The 27,854-nt window shown below is 33.0% G+C and overlaps 1 protein-coding gene and 1 pseudogene across 1 annotated transcript; one reads left to right on the top strand and one right to left on the bottom strand.

Annotated features, from left to right (window-relative positions):
• Positions 1-7,106: 7,106 nt before the first annotated feature.
• LOC11431634 (transcription factor BIM2) lies at positions 7,107-14,976 on the bottom strand. The gene is made up of 8 exons (XM_003614291.4): positions 14,817-14,976; positions 14,580-14,725; positions 13,487-13,571; positions 12,737-12,806; positions 12,546-12,641; positions 11,550-11,965; positions 8,725-8,854; positions 7,107-7,587 (listed from the first exon to the last, which is right to left on the bottom strand). The coding sequence occupies exons 2-8, from the start codon at positions 14,680-14,682 to the stop codon at positions 7,480-7,482; spliced, it is 1,008 nt and encodes a 335-aa protein (XP_003614339.1). The 5' UTR covers positions 14,683-14,725; positions 14,817-14,976; the 3' UTR covers positions 7,107-7,479.
• Positions 14,977-20,427: 5,451 nt separating this feature from the next.
• Positions 20,428-21,683, top strand: LOC120580641 (probable tetraacyldisaccharide 4'-kinase, mitochondrial; annotated as a pseudogene).
• The last annotated feature ends 6,171 nt before the right edge of the window (positions 21,684-27,854 follow it).

Raw genomic sequence — 27,854 nt, forward strand, 5'->3', positions numbered from 1 at the left:
TTGCACCTATCATTTGCAGCACTCAATATATATTATTGGAAAAATAAATAAACAGATTACAAAAACTTGTGGGAACCAGATCAAAACCCAAGTAAGCAAGTATTAAAAATTCAAGGGTTGATAGTGTTTTACCCCCTGTAATATAGATCATTTCCGGTTTTCCATCGTGTAAAATTTTTAGTTTGGTTTTCGTCCTTGTAATATGAAGGTTTCTGGTTTTGAACTTTCATGAATTTTGACAGTACAAAATAGACGGTTTTGCAGGGGGCTAAACCGAAATTTGCTCAAATTAACAGGGGGTAAATCAAAATTTTCTCAAAATACAGGGGTGAAAACCGAAATTTTCTCAAATTAAAGGGTGCAAAATTTGCCATGAAGGTCCAAGAACCAAATAATCTTCAAATTACAAGGACGAAAACTAAACAAAAAATTTTACAGGATGGAAAATCGGAAATGACCTATATTAAAGGGGGTAAAACACTGTTAAATTCAATAGGATAAAACAAAAGTGAAGGGAAAAAATAGGGTAGTGATCAAACATCCATAAGCTAACAAAACCTATATTCATGTCAACCCAGTCAATTTCTAATGAAATCATTCAAAACACTTGGGGAATGCTACCCCCAGTGGCGGATCTTGCTCAAAATGTTAGGGGGAGCCGCAAACACCACTGATATGTGACCATTGAAGTTGATCAGAGATATGCATATTTTATAAAAATTCAATATTAAATTAACCAATAAAAAATAATAAAAATATGTATACAATGAGAAATAACACAAAATAAAACACGCTGAGAACCCACAACACTGCATTTGTGCTTTTTGCAGATAGATATATAGAAGCATGATGGATAGGCTTTTATCGTAACCCATCTCCATTGTCATCTTCTACCCCCATATCTGCTTCTTACATCCAACTCAATAATTTTTCCAGCACTTTCATCTTCTTCAATGAGTTTCGCTCAACAAATTCATTCTCTTACTCAAGTTACAATTGTGAATTTCCAGAAACCAAATCACAATCCCGCACTGTCGTTGATAGGATAACGAAAAAAAGAAGGCACAAGAGCTTTAGGAAGGAAAGGAATTGAATTTGGAATCTGCGGCGACCGGAAATTCGAGAGCGGCGGCCAGAAAGAGTTGTTGTGGTCGGTTTAGAAAGTGAACTTGGGGGTGCCGTGAGGGAGAAGATGATCACAATCACATAAGTGAGCACAGCAGTAGTAGTATATAAAGAAAATATGGAAAAATTTGGGGGGAGCCGTGGCTACCTTCCGCTCCCGAGAAGGTCCGCCACTGGCTACCCCACCAATGGTAATTGTCCAACTACTCCAAGATTGACAAGCCTATCAACAGTTATATCCAATATGCCTTTTGAGAAGAAACAAATTAGTCTGGTTACCAATATGAGATACATAAAGAACAATTTGCATTAAACTTTTTCAAATGGATATAAAAAATGTATTTTTTTTAATGGATTTCTAAACGAGAAAGACCATGTTCATCAAACTCCTGGTTTCATCAACAACAAAAAACCTAATCATATTTTCAAACTCACTAAGGTTCTATATGGTCTCAAACAAGCACCAAGGGCTTGATATGAGAGATTGAGTTCCTTTTTGAAAGAAAATGTTTTTCAAGATGACAAATTGAAACATCACTTTTCAGAAAATCTAGTGAATCTCATTTGTTGATCGTTCAAGTCTATGTCGATAATATCATCTATGGCTCAACAAATGAAAACATGTGTAAGGAATTTACTGACCATATGCAAAATGAATTTGAAATGAGCATGATTGTAGAAGTAAGATTTATAATTTTTTTGGCTTGCAAATCAAGCAACACACTGATAATATCCACGCCCTTGGTGGTGCAGTCAAGGGAACCAGTCAAGGTTACTACAACACATCAAATTGAAGGAAACAAATCCCATATGTGCCAAGTCCTTCAAAAAGATCTTGTTTTAATTAGGCATGTGCTAGTGCAAGCAACAAATGATGCAAACAAGCCATTCATACTTTACTTAACAAAAAAGCAAAAGAAACAAATTAGCAGGTCAGCCTATAAACCCGATCCAAGGGTGAACAAACAAATACTCCTGAAGATCCTTTTTGGAATATTAGAGGTATTGGTACTTCGAGTCACAAATTGCTTTCAAAGTCTTCTGTTTTAATTTTCCTCTCATAATTTTTGCAAAGCAACTGTTGTGCAGAGAAGCTTGCTAACCACGACCACATAATAGATAATGTTGTTTAGTGAAACTCTTAACTTTTTTAGAGACAAATATGATCTTCCTATTTATCGCTTTCCTTAGGTATATTTTTATTTGAGGTGCCAACCTAGTTGGGATCTTGATTTTTTCCTTGATGTCCTTTGCTCTTGATTCAAAAGAAAAAAATATATATAAGTTGAAGTTATCTATAAAAGTTTTATGGCTTAAGAAACCACACCCTTCGGTATATGTTGTTTATCATCAATACCATGATAAAGAAGAGTCATGCTATATAGCACGACACACATGCACACACGAATACACACGACAGATTGAAACAACAAGTAATTAAAAACAAATCTAACACTTCAAATATAAATATTTAATTCACTTAACACTTTAACAATAATAAGTATTGGAATGTTGGTACTTATCCTAAACCAATGGATAAAGTACAATGATTAATAAGACAAAAAAGAGATAAGACATAATAAAGCCCAGGTTTGGGTGATTCAGATAAGTGGCAAAAAAAAGAGTTGTAATTTGACTTTTCATAAACAATTAATTACCTAAACACTAACCGGATCATTTTAAGTCATAAAAAAATTAAAATGAAAGCAATTTTGTACTGTCGTGCATTTGACACGAAAAAGACTGTCGTGCACTTTAGCATTTTTGTAATAAAGAAATGAACATGATTAGACCCACATATATATATATGGGAAAAGATATATTGACTCCAAGAGTAACTCTAAGGAGTTACTCCACATCTCCACCTTTAATTTTATCTTAATCTAATGGATTACATTTAAGTCTTATCAATAACCATGTGTGTCACCATTCTTGATCATTTTAACAATATTAGGTTTCCTTTTTTGCTTTCAATCAACATTTATGTTTCCTTAACACAATTAATAATTGGTAACAAGAAATTATTTGTATGATTCATCAAATGTTTTTTTAGAACAAATTTCAAATATTAAACTATGATTAAAGTTCTTAAAAAATTTTAAAAAAAAAAAAAACTCATGCTGGTAAAAAACATCACACTTATTTATTTTTTGACGAAACATTACACTTATATTTAAATACAACTTTTTTTAATTCACCGATAAATAAAAATTAATAAATATATATACATTTTTTTAAATAAAAAAAGTATATATGTATTTCTATTTATTTATTTTTGTAATATATATCTCTTATTTTTGTAATATATATATATATATATATATATATATATATATATATATATATATATATATGTATATACATATATTACAAAAATATTACAAATTTAATTTATTTAATATTAATAATAATAATAATAAATTTCAATTTTTTTAGTAATATAATTTTTTCTTTTATAATAAAAAATTAATAATAATAATAATATATAATGAGTTTTTGCATGTGTGCTTTGAGCTTTGACTTTAAAGCAGCTATCTATAATAATAATAGTAATACATATGACTTTATTTTGCATCTGTGCTTTGGCATTTTCCAAGTTCTGATGTCTGTACATAAAAAGCAGCTTATGGTTATGTAGAACCGGTTCTTGTGGTGCAACCGTTCTCCACCTTGGATGACAAGTGGATGTTCTCCAATGCTAAAAAATAACAAGAACAGTTTTTAGGTGTGTAGAATATAATGTAGAACATGCATTGGTGTTGCTCTAAGAAAGGTTAGAATGGCTCAATCACATTGCGTAAAACTTTCTTACACATTAACTTGGAGCACGCATCAAATAAATACCTAAGTAACTTTAGCGATCTAAAATGGTTAGAAGGTAAAGATTTTCGGATTTTAAATTTTTTTTACGGAAAAATTAAAAGAATAGGAAAGCGAACCAAATAAAACAAAACAAAAAAAAAAACAAAACATTTTTTAGATTTTTGAGAATATTTTACTAAAGAATAAAACAAAACAAAACAAAATAAAATGTTTTGTCAAAACAAAAATGTAAATTTATTTAAAAAATTTAGAATATTTGACTCAAATATAATATAACAAAATAAAACTAAATTTTTTGGGTATTTTGGAGAAAAAGATAACAGAATAAAAATAAAAACAATGTTTATTGGTATTTTAGAAATATTTGACAGAAAAATAAAAGAAGAGAATAAAAAAAAAAAAATCTCTTTACCTCTCAAAAAGAAATCGTTTTAGAATATTTTGACAGAAAAATAGAGATAGGATAGGATAAGTATCCTCATTCCCATCTACACCTGAGTGTATAGGGACCTGTTATAGCTCCTTAATTGTCCCTACTTTTTAGACAAGATAAAACACTCATACTCAACAATGTCAAACAATTAACCATTTATGTTTATAAAATTGATTAGCCACTTCATAATTTTATTCAATTAGGACAGTGATGTAAATCAAACCAGTACATAATAACTCAACAAATAATAACCAGCATATGTTCCTCTTCATTTATGTATAAGCATAGAAATTCCAGCAAGTAAGAATTTGGGAAATTCGGTTAAGCCAGTACATAATAACTCAACAGTTAATGACCATCATATGTTCTTTTTCATTTATTTATAAGCATAGAAATTCCAGCAGTAAGTAAGAATTTAGGTAATTCAATTAAACTAGTACATGTTCTTTTTATTCATGATATTTCAACAAAGAATAATTCAGGTTGCCTAGTTAAACAACACATATACATTTGTTTTTAAGAATTTCCTACACGTACGTACGGTATAACTATATATACTATGTCTATGTACTAAGTTAGTGATTATAGTTTGGCATTCTTAAGTTTCTTTCCTTTACAACATACCTATGAGTAAGGTCTTATTAAGTTGATACCATAAAATTAATGAGGTGAGACTATCTCTTTTAGATCATTTCTTTTTTTAGAGAAGTTTTTAATCACGATTAACATTATAAATTATCGCGTCGAATCATAATGACACTTTTAATCATATATTTCCAACTAATTTCACTCATCGAAATCACTTAACAGTTATTGAAATTTATATACTCATTCACTTACACAAGAGTAATACCAAATAAACATAATATAACTATCTAATCAATTCATCATTTACAAAACTTTTTCTTCTACTTATGTATTATATTTTCAAAAACTCCTAATTATATTAACTAAAACACATATAAGTCGATGTCCTTTGACATGTACTTGATCGCTAGAAATTACCACATCATCGAGAAATTAACTCTCACAAGTAGAGTTATTTAGTCACATATAATCACTTAAGCACATAACTTATGCAAAATCTTTAAAACTTATTAGTAGTAATTCCCCTTACCTTCGGATTCTTCAAAAGTGGTTGCAATATCGTTTCCGTCGAAAGCAGCTCCAATATCGTTCTAAACTTAATAGTAGTTCATTTCTTTATTTTTCTTTAAACTAAAAATATGAACTAAACAAGATCTTAACTTTCTTTCGAACTTTGTTTCAACCTTTATAGTTTGTATCAGTATAAAAAAAATACAATAATTAAATCGTGTAATTTTTCTACTAAAAGTCTAAAACAGACAATCATATCATCTACCTTTAGACTCTTGATTCACACAATCAAAATCCTTGAGAGAACAAAATCATTATAAGCACCTAGTTGAACCCTCAATCTAAGAAACTATCTCTACTATGATTCTTGAATAAGTGTTCTGACAAGAGTTTAGAGAGAAAGATCCTGTGAAACAAAGTGAGGAAATGATTGTTTCAAAAGTGAGTAATTATCTGTTTGGGATATATTTATAGTTGGAGTGGTTTAGAACAAATGAAAGCTGAAAAATAGTGATAAAACAGGACATGAATCGATTCAGAGACGTTATGATTCGATTCAGAAGTTCAAAAACGAATTATTTGTTCATATGAAGATTGTATCTATTGATCACCAAGAACAAATGATCTTGACAAAGAATGACTCGATTCATGACTTAATTCATCGATTCTGGGATTTGATTCACTCGAAAGAGTATGAAATTTGAAAATATCATGATTTGAAAAGATTCATAGTTTTGTGATTTGATTCACATATGTTATGAATCGATTCATTCAAAACATAAAGTTAAATTTTTGAAATATTAAGGCTTGAATAGGTTCAAGATATTTATGATTCAAATCACAAGTAGAAAAACGTCATAAAAATGTGAAAATTTCTTTTTAACCAATGTTTTTATTAAAATCATTTTCCAACCCAAGATTTATGCAACAAAATCATATTAAAAACTTATATTATGATGATATGATCCTTAGGAATCTTCATGTTGTCTCTTGCCTGAGCACATATCAATGTCTAGTTCCCGTTCATATTTTAACTTAGGGTCTTTGACAAAGTTACCATTGGTATTGAACACCACAGTAAACAACATCATAGTCTAAAACAATGTATAAAAACAGTGTGAATACATCTAAACAATGTATATGATGTAGTTCCTAATACAAATACAAAAAGGTATACATAGTACATACCAAATACAATAATTATACAAAGGGGTATACATACAATACAATATTTACCATTTAACATAATATACATACAACAACCATACGGTATACATACAGTACCAATCAAACATCAGCACAATGTAAATATAAAACACATTAAGCACTAAAAGTTTCTTTATGTGCTTTTCAATTCGTCATGGTTTCCTTAAATCCATAAGTTTCTCAATGTTTTAACCACAAAAGATGTATTTTTAGGTAAGAACCATACAAAAAAAAACATAAGAAATGCACCCAAAATTTGTCCCAAAGAAAAACAACCCAGATTTTTTATCCTCCAATTTCATATATGACCGCAAAAGTGGTGAACTATGGCCACAATATTGAATTTGAAGAGAAAATGCCAAAACATTACACTTTTAGGCCAAAAAGTAACAACTTTTACGACCAAAATTGCGACATTATGTAAAGAGAAATAAAAACCTAGATTTCGGGCGTTAGATATAAAAAACTGCCCACATTTAGTTTGTCCAGATACACCCACAAAATAACCAATTACTTACATAAAATTGCAACCCAAAAGCTTAATAAAACTGCATAATCATAATTAGTAAGGATACAATGAAAATAGATGACATAAGCAGTAGAGCAGAAACCTAATCATCTCCACAAATAATTATGTAGTAAAGGATTTTGCAGCTTTAAAATAACCTTCATGAAAGGAATTAAGCTCAAACAAATGGGGAAGGATTTACAGTAACCACAAAGGAACAAGGGAGAGAAACAAAGTAAGAAATGAGGATGAAAATGTAGGCTCATAAAAGAGCCACATGAATTATTCACTTGTATGTTTTCATTCTTTTTTGAGCTTGATCTGAGTCTTCTCTATTGCCACCATCTCTAAAATGTGCAAATGATTGATTGCAACAAAGAGGGTTATCATGATTCTGGAGTATAAAAATAAAATAAAACAATTAGTCCTGAAAGGGAAATGCTTCATTAACTTCAATCATACAAAAAAATATATATATTATTCAATTGATAGCCTCTAAAATAATCATTAACTTCGAATTTTGAGAATTTTGAGGATATCAAAATATGTGTTGAGTGTATTTAATCCCTCAATTTTTTTAATTCTTATAACAGTGTCCTTTCGTCACTTTCCTTCTACTAAATATTACAAATTCTAACCAAATCTTTCATAGTCTAACAACCATAGAAAGCAAGAGTATTTAGTAGAAGGATAGACTATGTTTAAGGATTTTTACTGCTAGTCTAACCAAATCTTTCATAATCTAACAACCATTGAGCGCGCCATAGGCTCGGGTTCTGTAGGCCCTCTATGATGCTAACCCGCAAGAAGACAGCGGGGCATCTGGTTTTTATAACATCTTGTTCTTTTCTTTAGTCAAACCTTAGTCACTCTTACAACACCATGTTAGTGAGTTTTGAAGGTTTTAGATAAACGGAAATTCACAGAAAGTACTGTATTTGCTTACTTTTGAAATTACACATAGTCCAAACAGAATGACCAAAAGTAAAATTACACCTTTAAAATTTTAATACTCTCACAATGAGTGTTATTTATCATTGTCAGACATAATGCTCTTCTGATAAATACTGAGAACAGCAAAATGCAAAGGCAATCTTGGTAAAAAAATAACTCTCATGCAATATATATGAATGTCTATGCAATATGATAACCTCGGTACATAGGAGTATGATGATGGTCTATGCAATATATAAGAATGAATGAATTTCTAGTTAAAACATCACTCTCATGCAGACTGAGATTATGTTTGAACTTGCATTTGATAGCCTTGGTTACAACTTCAAACCTAATTTTATCTTTGATAAAATCAGACCTCAGCACTAATATTTGTCAAATCAATCCCTTAAATTCAGTAATAATAGTAATCTTTCATGAAATATATAATGCTTTCCATGTTTTTATATTTAAAAGTCGAGGACAAAGATTATATTATTGTATATAACATGAAAAATAAATAATAAAACTTCTTTTTAGACGCCTTGCCAATTAAAAGGTACAAATATTAATGAAGACAAAAGGCCATTCTGTATACCTTGGGAGATGAGGCTGTGCCGCTTGGATCTTTGTTTGCACGCTTCCCAAGATCAATTTGAACTGAAATGTTGGCCTTTGACAGATCTAACCCAGCACTCTGTAGCGCTTGAGTCAGATTGTTCAACAGCCTGTTTACAGAAGATTTTATAAGTCTCATTAAAGAGATCACAGAGACTTCAACATAAGCTACAAAATTAATCTTAATAGGCATGCATTTGCAGATAAATATTAATCTAAGCCATTTTGTAAAAAAATAAAATTAAGAGGCAACGTCAGTGTTGACAAATAGAGAATGTAGTGGCACTATAGCATTGTAGCGTAGTGAACTTTTGACAAACCGCTATTATTATGTGGGACATGATTTAGTACAAAGTGTCGTATAGCTGCTATAGCAGCGCAATAGCAATGTAACATAGCGGAATTGGAACAAATTGCTGTTTTTCCACAATCCGAGGTTGACAACAATGAGCAAGGTTAACCTTGGGAAAGTCCGAACCAAAGGAGCATTACAGTTACTTAATACAAAAAATGCATAACAGGCCAGACCAAATCATAGCATAATACAAATAGCATCACAATTCAAAGTTGATGGAGAAATTGACATATGTCCAGATATGGTCACAACTCAGAGCACAGAAAGAGCATAACAAGATCGGAATCGATGGATAAATAGACAAATCACAAGGTCGGAACTTACCAGACCAAAATAAACATAGCATCACAATTGAAAACTAATGACCAAATTCACAGGCCAGGAGATAGGTTCACAATACAGCACACAAGAAGCATAAGAAGTTCAAAAATGACAATATAGTCACAACAATCAGCACAAAAAAGATAGTACAGTCACAAAAATTGCGAGTACTTATTAATAATGTTATATTAAATTATTAATTTCATTCTCTATATGTCGCAAAAAAAACCTTCATGTTATTTACTATCCGTAAAAGAAAACAAATCGCTATGCATGAGCTTTATCAAACATAGAGAGTTAACAAAAATCCCACATCGGAGGTCATGCAAGCTTACAAAGGCAAACTACATTATACATATGTGTACAACATGAGGTCTAGGTTAAGAAAAGTGCATTGCGTTGTATCGTGCGCATTGTGGGTCAGTGTTAGAGCGAATTATGTAACTAGGAACTCTGTTTTCTACAAATTTTTCATGAATTCATGAGAACCAAATTCGTAAATGTGCCCGTTCGCGGTACCTGCGTACCAATTTGCGGTTTGTAAGGTGTTAGAGCGAATTATGTAACTATACTCTTTACTACTCTACATCCCTTTTATTCAATATCCTAGCAATGGATGAAATGACAAATCACGAAGTTCTTTTTTAAAATAAGTAGCAATCAAACTCGGTACCCCCCATATTTTACAGCACTCACACATACGTAGTGCGCACCAACCACATGTGTGCTAGACCCTCAGTGGAGTTGGATTCGGCTAATACAAGTAGGGTTCAGTTTCAACTCATCAGAGTTAGGTTGGTTCATTCAACTCATTGGCGTCTATTCTTGGCTTCATTGCAAACTAGCAATGAAGCATTTGTTCAAGTTCTCTAGTTTGCAACTTAAATAATGTTGAGTTGAAACTCAATACAAAATTATTCACATTTGTGAATGTGATGTTATGATGTCAAATGCATATGTGGATTCAAGTGCTAAACTAGTAAGGTTAATGTTTCATGCACTGCAAAATCTTATTGTAGTTGCAGATGGATTTTAAAAAACACTAAACCACTGTCATCTAAGGTATGTCTAGGAAAAAATTACTATTACACGTAAAGTGTATTGTGGAAAATAGCGGTATAACAGTGCTATACCGGGTATTTAACATCATTGGTGTAGACTCATTCAGCCGTCCTCATCAAACTTTCAAGTCTAATTGAGTTTACACATGTGATTCCGTAAGCAAGTTAACAAGATTTGATACCTCGTAAACAGATACGATTCTATACGTTAACTTGAGAAATAAACAACCATGTCTAAAGGGTAAAAAATGGTATTACTCACACCAAGTCAATAAAAGTTATAGCTTCAGAGTCGATAAATAATGTGATCCCTAGCTTTTCAACATTTCGTTGAAGCATAGGAATAATTACGATGAGCAGCCTACGAAATACTATAACCTAGCCACTGAGTAAAATAAAAACTGGTAGAACCAATTCACTTTAGTAGCTAATTCATCCAGAGCAACTGGCAGATCTCACAGGGTTCCTTTTTTCCATAAAGAAAGTCATTCACAAACGTGAATTTATTTATTTTTTGACAAATTTACAAACTTGAATGAATTGTAAATGAAGCACGGACACTCCTCGGATTAGGCGTGTCCCGGAGTCGGACACGTGTTGTGTCCGACACCGACACTTGTAATTACACTGAATTATGTGATTTTTTCAAATTATTAGCTGTGTCGGCATGTCAGTGTCCGTGTCGTGTCCGGTGTCAGTGTCCGTATTCGTATCCGTATCCGTGCTTCATTGTAACAAACAGGACAAAATCAACACACATGAAACTTTGAAATAGTCAAATTTCATACCATTATTGAGATCTCAATGAACGTATATTATTGACATATGAAAAAGGCATTAGATTATAGCTCAAACCAATGATTAGCAGATAGAAAATTTTACATTCAAAAATCAAAAGAAAGAACTTCACATGGTTGGAGTTTTAAAACTGTAACAAAGGGAAATATTTTTAGAAACAATAAGTAATATTGTGTAGAAAAGTAAGAAAACATTGATATCAAACAAGCCATACAAGTAGTAAGATATTTTCAGGGCAAACAAAAAGGATTATTTTTATGTAATACTTACCCTTGGGAGTATACACTCGAGATGCTAATTGTCCCTCCTTCAACTGTAAGATCATCCTGCTGGTTGAGTTGTTCACTCGTTGTGGGACATTCAGTTGATTGTGCATCGGAAACAGTTCCCTGAAGAGGATGGGAAAGTACACCATCACTTCTGACAGGAACAGACATGTTTGCATGCATAGCCATAGGCAGAGGAATTCCCTTGCTCGCCAAATCAGGTTGCCTCTCCGCCGTCTTGCCGACAATATCCCGAGTCGGATCGTGATCTATCATATTATGGGAGCCACTAAGCATCGTTGGAGAGATACCAACACTATTTTCATCAAACTTTCCGGGAAATGGTAATACTGGACCTGAACCATTCTTTACAATTGGAGGTTGACCGACAAAATTTTGGGCACGCCAATGGCTATTTCTCTGTACAATTATAGCAGATAAGCATTCTATAGCAATAACAATTTAAACCGGCAAATTGATTCCATTAACATGCATGTTACTCTATATAATTAGTTAACTACTCAAGTTGATAAGTTAGAGAAATTGCAACATGATGGCAAAAATATAAATAAAAATCGATGGAAATAAAAATAAGATAGTTAAAATAAAGCTCACAACGGTATCAATCAATAAACATGTTGACAAATACACAATAAGCGTAAAAAATCATTTATATGAAAATCACTACAAAAACATAATACAACAAATAGTTGGGGCCAATTTGGCAAATAATATGCCAAAGGTAGAAATTATGTATTGGAAATTGTGCCAGTTTATTTCTCAAACTTTTGATAATTACTTTTTTTCAATAAATACTCGCTATTTATGGAAACCTATATATATTTATGAAAATTGAAATTGTGCACATGTTAGCCAGACTTTATGTCATCATTTTACCATGTTTAATAAGTATTTTTCTTTTTTGCTAATAATTATTACACAATTAGGGATTTGCATGGTCAACACACAGAGTCCTAAATCTATAGTTCATCTAATTTACCCATGGCATCAACTTCGACGGTTCTTGACTCCAACCTTGATATGAGCCTTCATATTTTTGTACCCTCTCCTGTAAGTACTGAACATACTCAATCACCTGCAGAGAAACATGACCAGTCCACAGGCTCTGAGAGTTATTCTCAAATGATATAAACATGAAAAAGATAGCTTTTTTCTGATATTAATATGTACCTCTAATAAGAACGAAGCTGTGTCCCTCTTTTGATCGCATTGAGGTATGAGATCCCTCAATATTTGGAATCTGAAGGAAAATATCACCAATCATCAATCTCTAGTTTAGTGACAAATTATAAAAACTACAACTGAAGTCTGAAAGCACTAAAATTGTGAGCTCTCAAAAGATCATGGCAAAAACAACACAAGTCCTTCCCACTAGGTTTTGGGGGTAAGCTCTCAAACTTATTGAAAAAATAAACAACTTGATCTAAAAAGTTTCATATAAACTTCATATGTAGCACACGATATAATAACTCAGATTTTGATATCAAAACTTCTTGATCTGAAATAGAGAAAATAATACAAGAGCAGTAAAAGACACCGATTTCCATGCTTTTGACACTCTCCCAACACTATTTTATTTACATAACTTTCACATTCATTAACATGAAGATGATCCCAAATGTAAAGAAACACCAAACAAAACCAAAACTCCCAAAATGCTCGCAAATAATTCTACAGTACAAATTGTTAAAACTAAAATAAACTGAAGCAATGAAGGGAAAATATCCTTGGCAATTTAAAACTGCAAGAAATCCATCACCTTTCACGGTTACTTTCTATCAAATAAAAAAACCAAATAAACATGCATAAGAGAATCAACAATTACATTCAATTTTAAACCGTCTAGTCCGAATAAACATACACTAGCACACCAAGAAAATTCCAGCATATTTTACCATTATATTTTGCACTTGCAATTACCTCTCATTTATCTTGCTTCTTCTCCGCTGCTCCGTTACAGAATGTTTCGATCTTATCACACTAGCCTTATCAGTAGCTTTCCCATCTGCTTTCAATACCAACACCCAACAAATCAATCTAAAACAACATTTCAAATGCATAAAGTAAAGTCACCCCACCATATTCAATAACTTTTCCAAAATCAATACAATAACAACAACAATAACCAAGCCTTATTCCACTACGTGGGGTCGGATACATGAATCAAATTATGTCATAATGATCTATCATAAACCATATTTCTATCCAACTCTTTAATCTATGGTGAACCAAACATATTTCGATCCAACCTTTCACGGTTACTATCGTAAAAGCTGAACCAAACATACACCTATTAGTTTATGTTATCACTAGTGATCTGACTCTCTACATGCCCAAATCACCTAAGTCTAGTTTCCACCATATTCTCTACCATTGTTTTTACAATAAAAAAAAAAACATATGAAACGTCGTACAATATAAAAAGAGTTTAATGATTATGCTCTGCCAATGTAAATCAATTTTACACAGACATGTAATAGGAATCAACTATGTCTCCATGTCATATCATTAAAGTGGTGTATGGGGGCTATAAAGCACGGACACTCCTCGGATTAGGCGTGCCCCGGTGTCTGACATGTGTCGTGTCCAACACCAATACCTATAATTACACTGAATGATGTGATTTTCTCAAATTACTAGCATGTCAGTGCCAGTGTTTGTGTCGTGTCCGACACTAACACCAATGATTACACTGAATTATGTGATTTTCTCAAATTACTAGTGTGTTAGGGTATGTGTCGTGTCCGTATGCGTGCCTTGTAGGTAGAAGGTGATTTTACAGAACACACGGTGGTTATTGGATGACAGTGTAAAATTATTTTACAATGTTAGCATCTATCCTATTTTCTCATTGGTTCTTCAAAATTTCCTTGCAGCCGAACCGAATTCAGTTCGACAAATAACAATACCAAATTAGTCCCTATGATTTGTTTTTACAATAAGAAACATCCTTATAATTAGATCTAACAATAACATAAGAAAAGTACAAAAACATGTTTTTAAGGAAGGGTACCTTTGTTGGTGTTAGGGACAGAGGAAGTAGCTTGTTTTTTGTTAGAATTAAACTCATCATCATCGTACTCATCTTCTTCATGATTAACTTTCCCTGCTTTCATTGTTGTAGGCAAAGGGTATCACTCACTCACTCACTCAACAATTCTGAATCCGAAAAAGATGAAAACTTTGAGCGAAAAATGAATAACCCAGATGAGAAATGAAAAGAGAAAGAGGAATTGGGTTTGGAACGAACCTGAAAGGATGATGATCTACACCGTTGTTGAGTTTCTCCGGCGGGAAAAGGACATGAGTAACCAGCGCCGGAGAGAGAGGAAAGTAAGTTAGCATGTGGTTCGACTCATGCTTGTCTCGTGACCTTTCCTCAAAATAATTAACTTTCAATAAAAACTCAATTTCATCTCTAAATTATCATTCTCTAACAAAAAAAACTTTAAATTATCTCTACTCTCTTTTTTTTCTTTTCTTTTTCAAATTGTCTAATACTCCCTCCGTCCCAAATTGTATGACGTTTTGGCCATTTCACACGTATTAAGAAATGTAATTAATATTGTGTGGGGAAGAGAAATTATTAATTGTTTTACAATATTATCCTTAATAAATTGTATGGAAAAGATAAATGAAATAATTGAAAGAAGAGAGAGTAATTAATAGTGAAGGATATAATAGGAAAAGTAACATTAATATTTCATTGGTATTGTAAAGCGACATATAATTTGGGACAAAATTTTTTCCAAAGCGACATACAATTTGGGACGGAGGGAGTAGTAGTTAGTATAATTTACTCCGTCCGTTTCAAAATGAGTGTCGTTTTGGTCAAAAATATTTATTTCAAAATGATTGTCAATTTAAGTTTCCAATGCAATAATAATTTTTTCTTTTCAATTGTACCCTTCAATTAATACTATATACACTACTTCTAAAAAAAAATATTTATTGAAAAATAAACTAATAGTTGATTAGGATAATTTAATACTTTTAATTATTGCATTTTCTTAATGCTAGTATGGACACCCGTGCTACGGGCTAGAACTTCGTCTTACTTAAAATATTGAGTGAAGATGTTGTAACATTCTTATTTATGTGACTCCTCTATGTTCAATGTGTCAGTCCACATAAGTTAGCTCCCACCATGAGGTCCAATAATGTTATCATAGCCCGGTTCGACTTTGTGAGGGAAGCATGAGTTTTCTTAAGGGAGGGATGTTAATATACCGAGTGTTGGTTAAAGTTCTATATTCTCAGTTAAAGTTCTTTGCAGTCGTAGATCTCGGGTCCAACAACCCCACTAAACTCGCCACACACTTCATCTTTCTCTTCTTCTCCCTTTTCTTTATAAACACCGCTTCTTCCATTTTCAAATCCACCGGTAACTAACTAATTCATTTTCTTTCTTCTTTTTTTTTTTTAGTTTGATGAGAAAATGTGAAAGAACATTTTTTTCTTTCTTTCTCCGTTGGAAATTTGACATGGAGAGGTAATGGTTGGATTCATTGCCCGTTCCAGAATTTCACCTCTTTTTCTACTTCTTTTTAGGGTAATATTCTAACATTGTTAATTTTTTTAATTATGAATTTGAAAATGAAATAATATACAATGCAAAATGTACTTGAAAATGATTAGGATTTGTTTGGATTGACTTATTTGATTTTGTCTACAAGCATAAGCATTTCTCAGACTGTTTGGGAGAACTTATGACATATTCCTAACTTGTTTTCAGTTTATTTCCATGGTACTACGCACCCATACCCTGTAGGATTTACTTCCATTTTCTTGATTTTTCATGTCTCAAGTTATCAAAGATATTGCACCATGCATGTCAAATTCTAACCGAATTACTCAAATTCTGTTCATTTAATAACGTTTTACTCAGTAAGTTAATTTCTACATTCCTTTGGCAGGGTTATGGTGGTGGTGACGAAGTTAGCATGCTTCGGAGGCATTTACGTGGAACACTAACTAAGTTTGGTGTTGGTGTGAATCGAGCTGCTGTTGCAAGTCAGTTGATCCAAAAAGACGGCTACATTGATATTCGCTAGAGTTCAGTGTATGAGAAACAAAACCTTGATAGGAAGGCCCGAAGTTCTCTTGATTCAGAAAAAAAAAATGGGGTTGTAGTTCTTGATGATGCAATGCAGGTAGCACAACTCTCCCCCACACTACCCTTATATTTATTCCCTTGTGTTAATCTACTATTTCATGATTCGCTTCTTACTTACGAGCCTGAAAATGAAATGAAATTTAGTTGTTGTTAGTACTCTTTTTCATGGCATTTTCTCTAAGTCATATCATTGATATGCAATGTAGCATTGAAGGTTATGGCGAGACTTGGATATTGTGATGGTCAATGGATTAACTCTTTGGGGGTAATGGTAAACTACTCCCACTCGGATCTTTAACAGAGCATTTGACTGTTGCACTCAGACGAGCAGATGTTGTTGTAATCCATTATGCAGAGAGTCTAAATCGAAACATATTGATTGACTATTTCATTTTAACATGTTACAATCCTATCTACCGTTTTGTTTAAATTCATGAAATTCGTTGACAATAAAGGGTTCTAATATAAATAAAATAATTGAAACAGTTGATGCATGAATCAATTAACCAAGTAGCACAGACCAACCCTTGTGTCTTGCATGCTATCTAGCTATAATGTTTTAAGTGAGCTTTCTTTTTCTTTTCCTCTTCTCTTTCTATCATGTCTAAAGTGGAGATGGGAGTGTGTTATGTTGATCGAATAGATTTCAGTGATCATCACATATTCCATGGAAATTGGAGGAAGACGTTTCCAGGACAATCATTATTTAAAGAATCTTTTTGGACAACTGCTCGAGCTATCACAATTCCATAATGGGAGAAAGTTATGGAGAATATGAAGAAGTTGGATGAAGAGGCATGGAAGGATATGATACAATTGCGTCCTTCCATGTGGACTAGGTCAGCTTATAGCGTTCAGTCTCAATTTGACTTTCAGCTGAATAACATGTGTGAAGCTTTAAACAAAGCAATTTTAGAACATAGGGACAAACCTATAATATTCCTTATAGAGGGTTTAAAGTTCTATATGACTGCTAGAATTGTTAGATTAAGGATTTTATGCCTAGATCTCGTCGTTCTGCCATCAACTTTGTGCCGATGGAGCGACGTCCTTTGGATTTTGGACATTAAAAACGATAAAATATAAGAGAAGCAAACTGGTACATTGGATGACTTTAATGGTCTAGATTTACTTAACTGTGTGTAACTGCAGAATTCCTTTTACCGCAGCAAATCTCAATCTGTATCTTTACTCCCTGAAATCCCCTGTTTCTTTCTTGGTGTTGCCTACTGCGCATGCCCATTATCCCTTGAGAGAGAAAGAAAAAACATTGCATTACACTTAAAAGTAATTATGAGAGAGAAAGTCAATGAATATTATTCTCATTAATATGTGAATCAGTGTTGATTACAACTTATATAGCCTCTAAGAGGTGCACTATATTACAATGAGACATAGCATAGAGTATTAAAACTCTTGTAACTAACAGAAACTAACTAAAGCTAGATAACTTGCTACACAAGTTATTGTGCTAACTACTTCTTATTTTCATGATTATCTTCATGTTGTGTTACTAGTAACCTTAAAGACTTCAGTTTATTACTAACTATATATGAAACATGCACTAAAGTGTTGCAATGATTTACATAATAATTAAGCACCAATTGACTGCCAATTGGCCGCCACGGTTGTTCTGCTTGAGCGGTTTTGATTTTTCCTTTTCCTAAGGCATTTGACAATAAACCAAATACATGCCACAATAGCACCTAGCATTAGGAAAGTCCCGACAATTGTCCCAAGTATTGTAAGCACCAATTTCTTTGTGGTAAAGGTGAACCCATGTGGAGCAGCTAGAGAGCTCCCATTTGATGAAGGTATGGAAGCTGCTGGAGGAGAGGGAACATGAGTGACGTTAACAAATGGGTTCTGAGGGGACGGTGCATAATCCCCTCCTACAAGCGCCAGTGAAACCAATAAAAGAAGGATCCTCATCACAATGATGGTACCTTCAAAAAAGAAATTAATAACAAAATAGTTTATCTCTAACACTATAAATAAATCAAGCATTGTGTTGTTGGAAATCTATGTAAAGCAGCAACAAGTAAATAACCACATGGATTTGATTCATTATAAACAACAATAACTCATAAAAACTTTATTTTTCTCACTTGTCCTTGTGCAGATCTAGAGAGTAAATTTACACTCCAAATCATGACATTAAGCAAACTAAATTTGTCATTATGAATATGACCATTTAATAAACAAACACTTACAATTACGTTACTGGAACCATCATAAAAACTCATTACAACGAAGTTATTCAAAAACTAATAAAGAATACAGGTCACTCTTATACCACAATGTTGTAGAGGTAAACAAAAGCAAAGGAAAATGGAAGGTTTGAGGAGATCTCACATATGAAAAAACAAATGGCTCGTATAATTTACAAAAGCATGCAATTAATTGTGTACTAAAATAAGTTATATTAGTGTTTGTGAAGGAACACAGAGTAAAAATAATACATTGTGTTGAAGATATAGGTAATTTTAAGGCTTACCTGAAAGGTGGGTTTGCTTTTTTCTCAATCGAGTAGCAACAACATTTGTGACAACAAAAGAAGAATAAGAGGTCACCTAAAAGCAAAAACAACCAAAAGAAAAGAAAAGGTTAAATCATGTAAAAAGAATCGATAGAAATCAAAATTCAGAATAAAAGGAACCTGAGTCTTGTTCATCCTCTCCATTGCCTTCATCTTTTTCTTGTATCAAAAGTAACAAAAGAAGAATAAACTAAGAATATGAGATATTCGATCGCATTCAATAGGTTGTTGAGGGAATAAATACATTGAGACAAAATAGTCTTAGTACTTTGATGAAGGAGTCCTTGTCAATATACCCAAAAGAAGTATCTCTCTCAATGCTAGTTGGAATTCTATATAGATATAACTTAATTCCAAATAGAGGAAAGATAAAAAAAAAATACAAAGAATAAAATCATTTAAGTGATACATTTCTTAAAAAAAACTCTGGTAGTGCTACTACGTTCCAAATTAAGCGATTCCCTCGTTGTTTTTTAACTTGTATTAATCAACTCCATATGACTTTTTGCGTCTATTTCTTTGTTGACTATCTTTTTTTTTTTATCTTTCTTAAATATTTTAACATACCCAAACTCTTGAGAAAAGTTAAAAAAATACAAAGAATAAATAATGGTATTACTCACACCAAGTCTAAAGGGTAAAACTTCGTCTTACTTAAAATATTGAGTGAAGATGTTGTACCATTCTTATTTATGTGACTCCTCTATGTTCAATGTGTCGACACACATAAGTTAGCTCCCCCATGAGGTCCAACAATGTTATCATAGCCCCGTTCAACTTTGTGAGGGAAGCATGAATTGTTCTTAAGGGAGGGATGTTAATATATCGAGTGTTAGTTAAAGTTCTATATTCTCAGTTAAAGTTCTTTGCAGTCGTAGATCTCGGGTCCAACAACCCCACTAAACTCTCCACACACTTCATCTTTATCTTCTTCTCCCTTTTCTTTACAAACACCGCTTCTTCCATTTTCAAATCCACCGGTAACTAACTAATTCATTTTCTTTCTTCATTTTTTTTAGTTTGATGAGAAAATGAGAAAGAACATTTTTTTTTCTTTCTTTCTTCGTTGGAAATTTGACATGGAGAGGTAACGGTTGGATTCATTGCCCGTTCCGGAATTTCACCTCATCTTCTACTTCTTTTTAGGGTAATATTCTAACATTGTTAATTTTTTTAATTATGAATTTGAAAATGAAATAATATACAATGGAAAATGTACTTGAAAATGATTAGGATTTGTTTGGATTGACTTATTTGAGTTTGTCTACAAGCATAAGCATTTCTCATACTGTTTAGGTGAACTTATGACATATTCCTAACTTGTTTTCAATTTATTTCCATGGTACTACGCACCCATACCCTGTAGGATTTACTTCCATTTTCTTGATTTTTCATGTCTCAAGTTATCAAAGATATTGCACCATTCATGTCAAATTCTAACCAAAGTACTCAAATTCTGTTCATTTAATAACGTTTTACTTAGTAAGTTAATTTTTACATTCCTTTGGCAGGGTTATGGTGGTGGTGACGAAGTGACCATGCTTCGAAGGCATTTACGTGAAACACTAACTAAGTTTGGTGTTGGTGTGAATCGAGCTGTTGTTGCAAGTCAGTCGATCCAAAAATACAGCTACATTGATATTCGCAAGAGTTCAGTGTATGAGAAACAAAACCTTGATAGGAAGGCCCGAAGTTCTCTTGATTCAGAAAAAAAATGGGGTTGTAGTTCTTGATGATGCAATGCAGGTAGCACAACTCTCCCCCACACTACCCTTATATTTATTCCCTTGTGTTAATCTACTATTTCATGATTCGCTTCTTACTTACGAGCTTTAAAACGAATTGAAATTTAGTTGTTGTTAGTACTCTTTTTCATGGCATTTTCTCTAAGTCATATCATTGATATGCAATGTAGCATTGGAGGTTATGGCGAGACTTGGATATTGTGATGGTCAATGGATTAACTCTTTGGGGGTAACGGTAAACTACTCCCACTCGGATCTTTAACAGAGCCTTTGACTGTTGCACTCAGACGAGCAGATGTTTTTGTAATCCATTATGCAGAGAGTCTAAATCGAAACATATTGATTGACTATTTCATTTTAACATGTTACATTCCTATCTACCGTTTTGTTTAAATTCATGAATTTTGTTGACAATAAAAGGTTCTAATATAAATAAGATAATTGAAACAGTTGATGCATGAATCAATTAACCAAGTAGCACAGACCAACCCTTGTGTCTTGCATGCTATCTAGCTATAATGTTTTAAGTGAGCTTTCCTTTTCTTTTCCTCTTCTCTTTCTATCATGTCTAAAGTGCAGATGGGAGTGCGTTATGTTGATCGAATAGATTTCAGTGATCATCACATATTCCATGGAAATTGGAGGAAGACGTTTCCAGGACAATCATCATTTAAAGAATCTTTTTGGACAACTGCTCGAGCTACCACAATTCCATAATGGGAGAAAGTTATGGAGAATATGAAGAAGTTGGATGAAGAGGCATGGAAGGATATGATACAATTGCGTCCTTCCATGTGGATTAGGTCAACTTATAGCGTTCAGTCTCATTGTGACTTTCAGGTGAATAACATGTGTGAAGCTTTAAACAAAGCAATTTTAGAACATAGGGACAAACCTATAATATCCCTTATAGAGGGTTTAAAGTTCTATATGACTGCTAGAATTGTTAGATTAAGGACTTTATGCCTAGATCCCGTCGTTCTGCCATCAACTTTGTGCCGATGGAGCGACGTCGTTTGGATTTTGGACATTAAAAATGATAAAATATAAGAGAAGCAAACTGGTACATTGGATGACTTTAATGGTCTAGATTTACTTAGCTGTGTGTAACTGCAGAATTCCTTTTACCGCAGCAAATCTCAATCCGTATCTTTGCTCCCTGAAATCCCCTGTTTCTTTCTTGGTGTTGCCTACTGCGCATGCCTATTATCCCCTGTTCTTTCTTGGGGTTAATGGTACAAAAGAAAAAACATTGCATCTAACTTATTCCCAATCCTAGTTAACACTCCAATTAACACTCCAAACCCTAATTCTACTTTTTTAGGCGCCAAACAATCCTAGCCCTTGGATCTACACCTTTCAAATACCCTCCCAAATTACAATCGGCTTGGAAAACTAACCAGAGTAATGCTTGCCCTCATAAATGTTGTTTTCATTTCCTAAGCCCTTGCAACCTTATAGCTTCCTTATTGAAAGTGCCTCTAAATTACTCATATCCTGATCACATCTCACCAAAGCTAATGTTCGGTTTCAACCAATTGAGTGATGGTAAACAATGATATTGAAACTTGCCATTATTCAACTGTTTGATTGGTTTGTCTGTTTGTTAACCTATCTTCCCTTCCATTTACTGTTATTATGCATGGTTTATGACAGGATCTTTGTTTCTATTTTTTTTTCCAGCACCATTGAATCTGAATCCTGTGGACGAGTTGGACCGGGTTGTCCATAAGCTGAGGATGAAGTACAAGCCTTACCTAATAGAGTTTGACGTTGATCATGTTAGTCCAGTTTTCTTTCATGTTTGTTTTTGTTTTGAAACAATTATTGACCGGTGTAAATTTTATTACTGATTTTTTGTTGAATCTTTGCACTTTCAGGGTGTAGTCATGCTGCTAACCATGTTTGGATATAAGGATCAAAGATAGGTTTGGTAAGACAAATCGTTGTCCAACATTTACCCCTCCAATGAAGTTTAAAATTGAAAGAAACTACAATCCAACGTATTTGATTCATGTTGTTCCTTTGCCTTTAGTGCATGACTTGATGAATTTCCAATTTATTTATGAGAAAAAGTTGTCAGTTGATGAGATTAAGGATGGCTATATGGTAGGTTGTCATGTATACTTTTGTTTTCTTTCTAATATCCATAATTCAGTACATAAAACATGGTTTAATTGGATGACAAGGAGTATTCCTAATATTTTTTCCTTCTTTTCATCATACAGACCCTTGCTTATAGTGGATTTTGTGAGCTCACGCTTGATATAGCGATGCCTGCGCTGAAGATGGTAGATGACTGTGAAAATTTGTGGGAGTGTACTCTGGTCTTTGAGAGACGTCCTTATGTTCAGTTTAAAATTGATAGTGGTTTCAATCGAATGGTTCTTGCTAGAAGGCTTTGTGAAGGTTCTAATGTGATGGTTGGTGCACCGGTTGTTCGAAGTAACGATACTCTGCAAGTGTGGACTGATTTAAATTGGCAAGACTTTGTCTATTTCTAAGTTGTTTTGGTTTTTTTCGTTTTTTTATGTCTTTAGTAATCCCTATCTTCATTTAGTATTTTCATTATGTTTTGTCTAACAAGTTGTATTTCCTTCTTAATTAGTAGAAGTTTGTTCTCTATTATATGTTTATACTGGACCCATTGATGATGAAATGAAGAGAAGCAATGGCCTTTATGTTTCATCATTGTCTCAATTTGTATTAATATTTATTCAAGCAGTAGCATATAGAGTAAACTGGTCGAATTTAACTTAGAATGAACGTGAGAATTTTCTAACACACTCAATCATTTGATCTTGCGTAAAAAAAAATCGACAGTACCTCTCTAAATTTTTTTTTTAATGCTGGCAATGAAATTGTTAAATTTTTTAGTACAAGTCAATTAAGTTTTCAATTGGTTAATGTGAATTATGGATATGAAAGGACAAACAACTAAGTGGGATTGCAGCAATATACATCTAGGTACAATGATCATTATCCATGTAATTTTTCATTTGTATAGTGTCCTTTCAGAGCCTCTTCTATATTATTTTTTTCAATTAACCACTTTGCTAACTTTTATTTTATGAGTTGAGCATGCTTTTATATCGTTTGTTCTGAAAATATATATACAAGAAGCATGCTTTTTTTTTTTTTTTTTAGTGTAAAGAATTATGTACATTACTTGGCATTAGTTAGATTACTTGGTATTGTGTTTTTAGAAATGAATAAAACAATATAACGTTCCCATATCCTACCACTATAATAGTTTCTTTAATCACTATATAATGTGCTCTAAATGTCTAATACCTTATAAGTTTAAGAGTAACATAAGTTACGTCAAATGAAATGTGAGATTTTATCATAATGTACATTTTATGTAATTTTTAATTATATATTTTGTCAATCTTGCTATAGTTAAATATTTTCAGCACTATTGTATGATAAACATGCTAATTGTATGATGTTTATATACTGTTATATATAATTAGCAATGCATACACCTCATCCATTTTGTCCACCGTAATTAATTCTCTGAGTTTAGTGGGAAGTATAAAATTGTTAGTTGCAGAAAATTATTAATGAAAAATCTGGACTCTCTTTGTTAATAATTAGTTGTTGAGGATTTTTAGTGTGGGAATACTAAACAGCCAATTTAGAACTGCTACCCTTCATGATGAGTTGTGCGCATTTATTAGCATACCTTGGTTTACTGCACTCTCTTTGAGCACTGTGTATGATGTATTAACTTCTGATGTTGAGAATTGTATAATCTTTATCCAAATAAAATCACTAATCCTCATTATTATTTCCAGATGTTATAAGACACGTTGTTGAGAGGGATGCCTTGAAAATCAAAGAGGTTAATGGCAAAAGAAGCAACCTTATTGACGTTACTTTGGAGTGTTGACACAGTTTATTATTTATGTGCGTATGATGAAAATAACCAAATTCAAAAGAAACATCTTTAAATTGTTTAACGTGCTAATGCTTTTTACGAAACTAAGCTAATTCTTGATGATGATTTTTGAAAAATCCTACCAGTTATCCCAAAAGGAACAAGGCAAGAAATAGTTCTTGCACCAATGAATTCTTCATCGTTGTGGAATTATTGTGAAGTTTTGACACTTGCAACTAATATGCGGCTTTTACGTGGCTGCATAACCGGTGACAACATTGGAGAGAAGGTTTACATACATAGATTGTCACTAAATCCCTCTGATGCAAGGATTCCTTTCAAGTTTCAACGCTGACAATTCCCTATATATGTGTCCTTTGCAATGACAATCAACAAAATTCAAGGCCAGTCATTGAAACAAGTAGGAATATATCTTCCTCAACAACACCGTTAACGAAACTACAAAGGTTGTGTTTAGAGAGGTTTTTAGGAACGTTTAAAACAATTATTATGATGTAAGATTGTTTGTGTTCATTACTATAACATAATTGGAGGGGGGGTTTTGTCAAACGTTATATATTATTCGACATATAATGTTTCCAAATGTTTATGACGGGTGAAAAGTCTAGTTACACTTAAAAGTTGTCATACCCCAATTTTTGACCTAAGGTCTACATTCATGTGTCGTTTGATCCTGATCAATCCCTGACTTTTTAGTAAAAATTCGGCAAAAAGTATTTTAAAATACCTCATTTTGATTCCAAATCGGGCCCTCTTCACTCGGTTTTTTTTGTAATCAATTATTTTCATCTTTTATTTAAATCTTTTTTTTAATTAATTAAACTCTGATTCTATTTTTATTTTTTATTAAGTCACTTTTTTCCTTTTTGTTTCCTTTTGCGTCCAAGTTCTCATTCTCATCCCAATCCAACATAGCTAATCCTCCTCATCACAATCTGTCCGGAATTTTTGTTCTTCTCAACAAACCCTAGCCTCAAACCCTGAGACTATAAATACAACCTGCAAAATAACCAGAAGACCAGACAGGAAAAACACGGAGCAGAGAATTGCAACCGCCCCTACACCAACGACCAGCGAACAACCAAAGTCCAGCAACCGGCGTTCACATCCAGTCACCGGCGTCGAGACCCAGTTGCAAATCCGACTCCAAATTGCAAGCGGCCAAAGCACCACAAAGAAACCGAACCAGGCACCAAGCAACATCATCAAACCAAAACGGGTCCAAACACAAGCTAAAGGTAGTTCCTTAGATCTAGTTTTGTTTCATTTTGGCTTCTGAAAGTTTCACGTAGAAATAAATAGAAAAGAATAGGAGAAGAAAGAAAAAATAATAAATCAGGGTTCCGGCGCGGCGGTGCCGCCGTACCGGCCAGCCACCGCTGGAACCCCTCACCTTGCCGTTGGAGAAGAAGAATAGGAAGAGAGAGGAGAGAGCAATTTTTGAGAGAAAATAGGAAAGAGAGAGAATGAAGGTGTTAAAATGAAAGAAAACCAGTTCACAACATATTTATATTCTTCCCTGGACCGGTTCGGTTCTCCTGAACCAAACCAGGCTTGAACTGAACCGGTTTAAACCCAATTCCCCAACCGTAAGGCCCAACAGCGCGCTTACTTTTCAAAGCCCAGTTTCTGTTTCACTTACTGCACACCCCCATGATGCTACCTGCACCTCCTGTTGCTGTAATTTTATTTCTTTCTTTCCCGTTAGCACTGCATTTCCTAATTATCATTCATTTTTATTTATTTAGGTTTATTGTTCCGCTTTTATTTTTATTCATTGCATACCTATTTCTATTTTAGTCATTTATTTCATTACATAGAACTTAGAATGTGTAAATAGGCTTTAATGTAATTTATTTTTATTTTTATTTTGTGCATAGAACTTAGAATGTAAATATAGGCTTAATGTAATTTATTTATTTTATTGCAGACCTTAGAATGTAAATAGGCTTTTATGTAATAGTCGTAGGTACATGTGTGCGTGCGTGTGTGTATGCCTCTTATCTTAGAATGTAAATAAGCTTTTATGTAATAGTCGTAGGTACATGTGTGCGTGCGTGTGTGTATGCCTCTTATCTTAGAATGTATGTAAATAGGCTTTTATGTAATAGTCGTAGGTACATGTGTGCATGCGTGTGTGTATGCCTCTTATCTTAGAATGTAAATAGGCTTTTATGTAATAGTCGTAGGTACATGTGTGCGTGCGTGTGTATGCCTCTTATCTTAGAATGTAAATAGGCTTTTATGTAATAGTCGTAGGTACATGTGTGCGTGCGTGTGTGTATGCCTCTTATCAGTTATCTGTCTTTGTTTTGTAATTTAGGTCAAAAGTCCTTGTGGTGGACCAGCGCCACCATGAGTTATCTACGCTTTTTCTGCTCCGTTAGTTCAATTTTAGTCCAATATTCAAAAAACCACTAAAACATGCAAATAACAAAAAAATCAAAAAACATTTTCATAAACAAACCTTGATCCTAAATCAAGTGATCGTCTTTTTTATTTCCTTAATCAAACTTCAATCAATCTAATCATATTTGAGTCCATTTTCTTTAAACATAAAAAATACAAACCAATTCTCATTTGCCACTTGGTTTTTCATTTTAAAACCTTTTTTCAAACTAATAAAAAACACAAAAACCAATCAAACGTCAATTTTTACCCCGAACTACGAGGTTTTGATCCCTCACGGGGACGTAGGCAAGGGACACTCGTCCTTCCAAACAATAAAAATGTAGATATTTAGGTCTTTATTTTTCCACTTTAATTCCTTCTTTTCAAAAGCAAGCAAATTTATAGCACAAAAAATTAAATAAAATCAAAAGGTTCCCGTAGAGTACTACGGACATAAAGGGTGCTGATACCTTCCCTTTATGTAACTAACCCCCGAACCCAAAATCTTTTCAAATATGGGTAGTTTGAACTTTTTTCCCCTTTTCTTAATAAAAATTAAATGTTCAGTCGTAAAATAATTAGTGAGTCAAAAG

Source organism: Medicago truncatula, chromosome 5 (assembly GCF_003473485.1).
Source record: "Medicago truncatula cultivar Jemalong A17 chromosome 5, MtrunA17r5.0-ANR, whole genome shotgun sequence".
NCBI lineage: Eukaryota > Viridiplantae > Streptophyta > Magnoliopsida > Fabales > Fabaceae > Medicago > Medicago truncatula.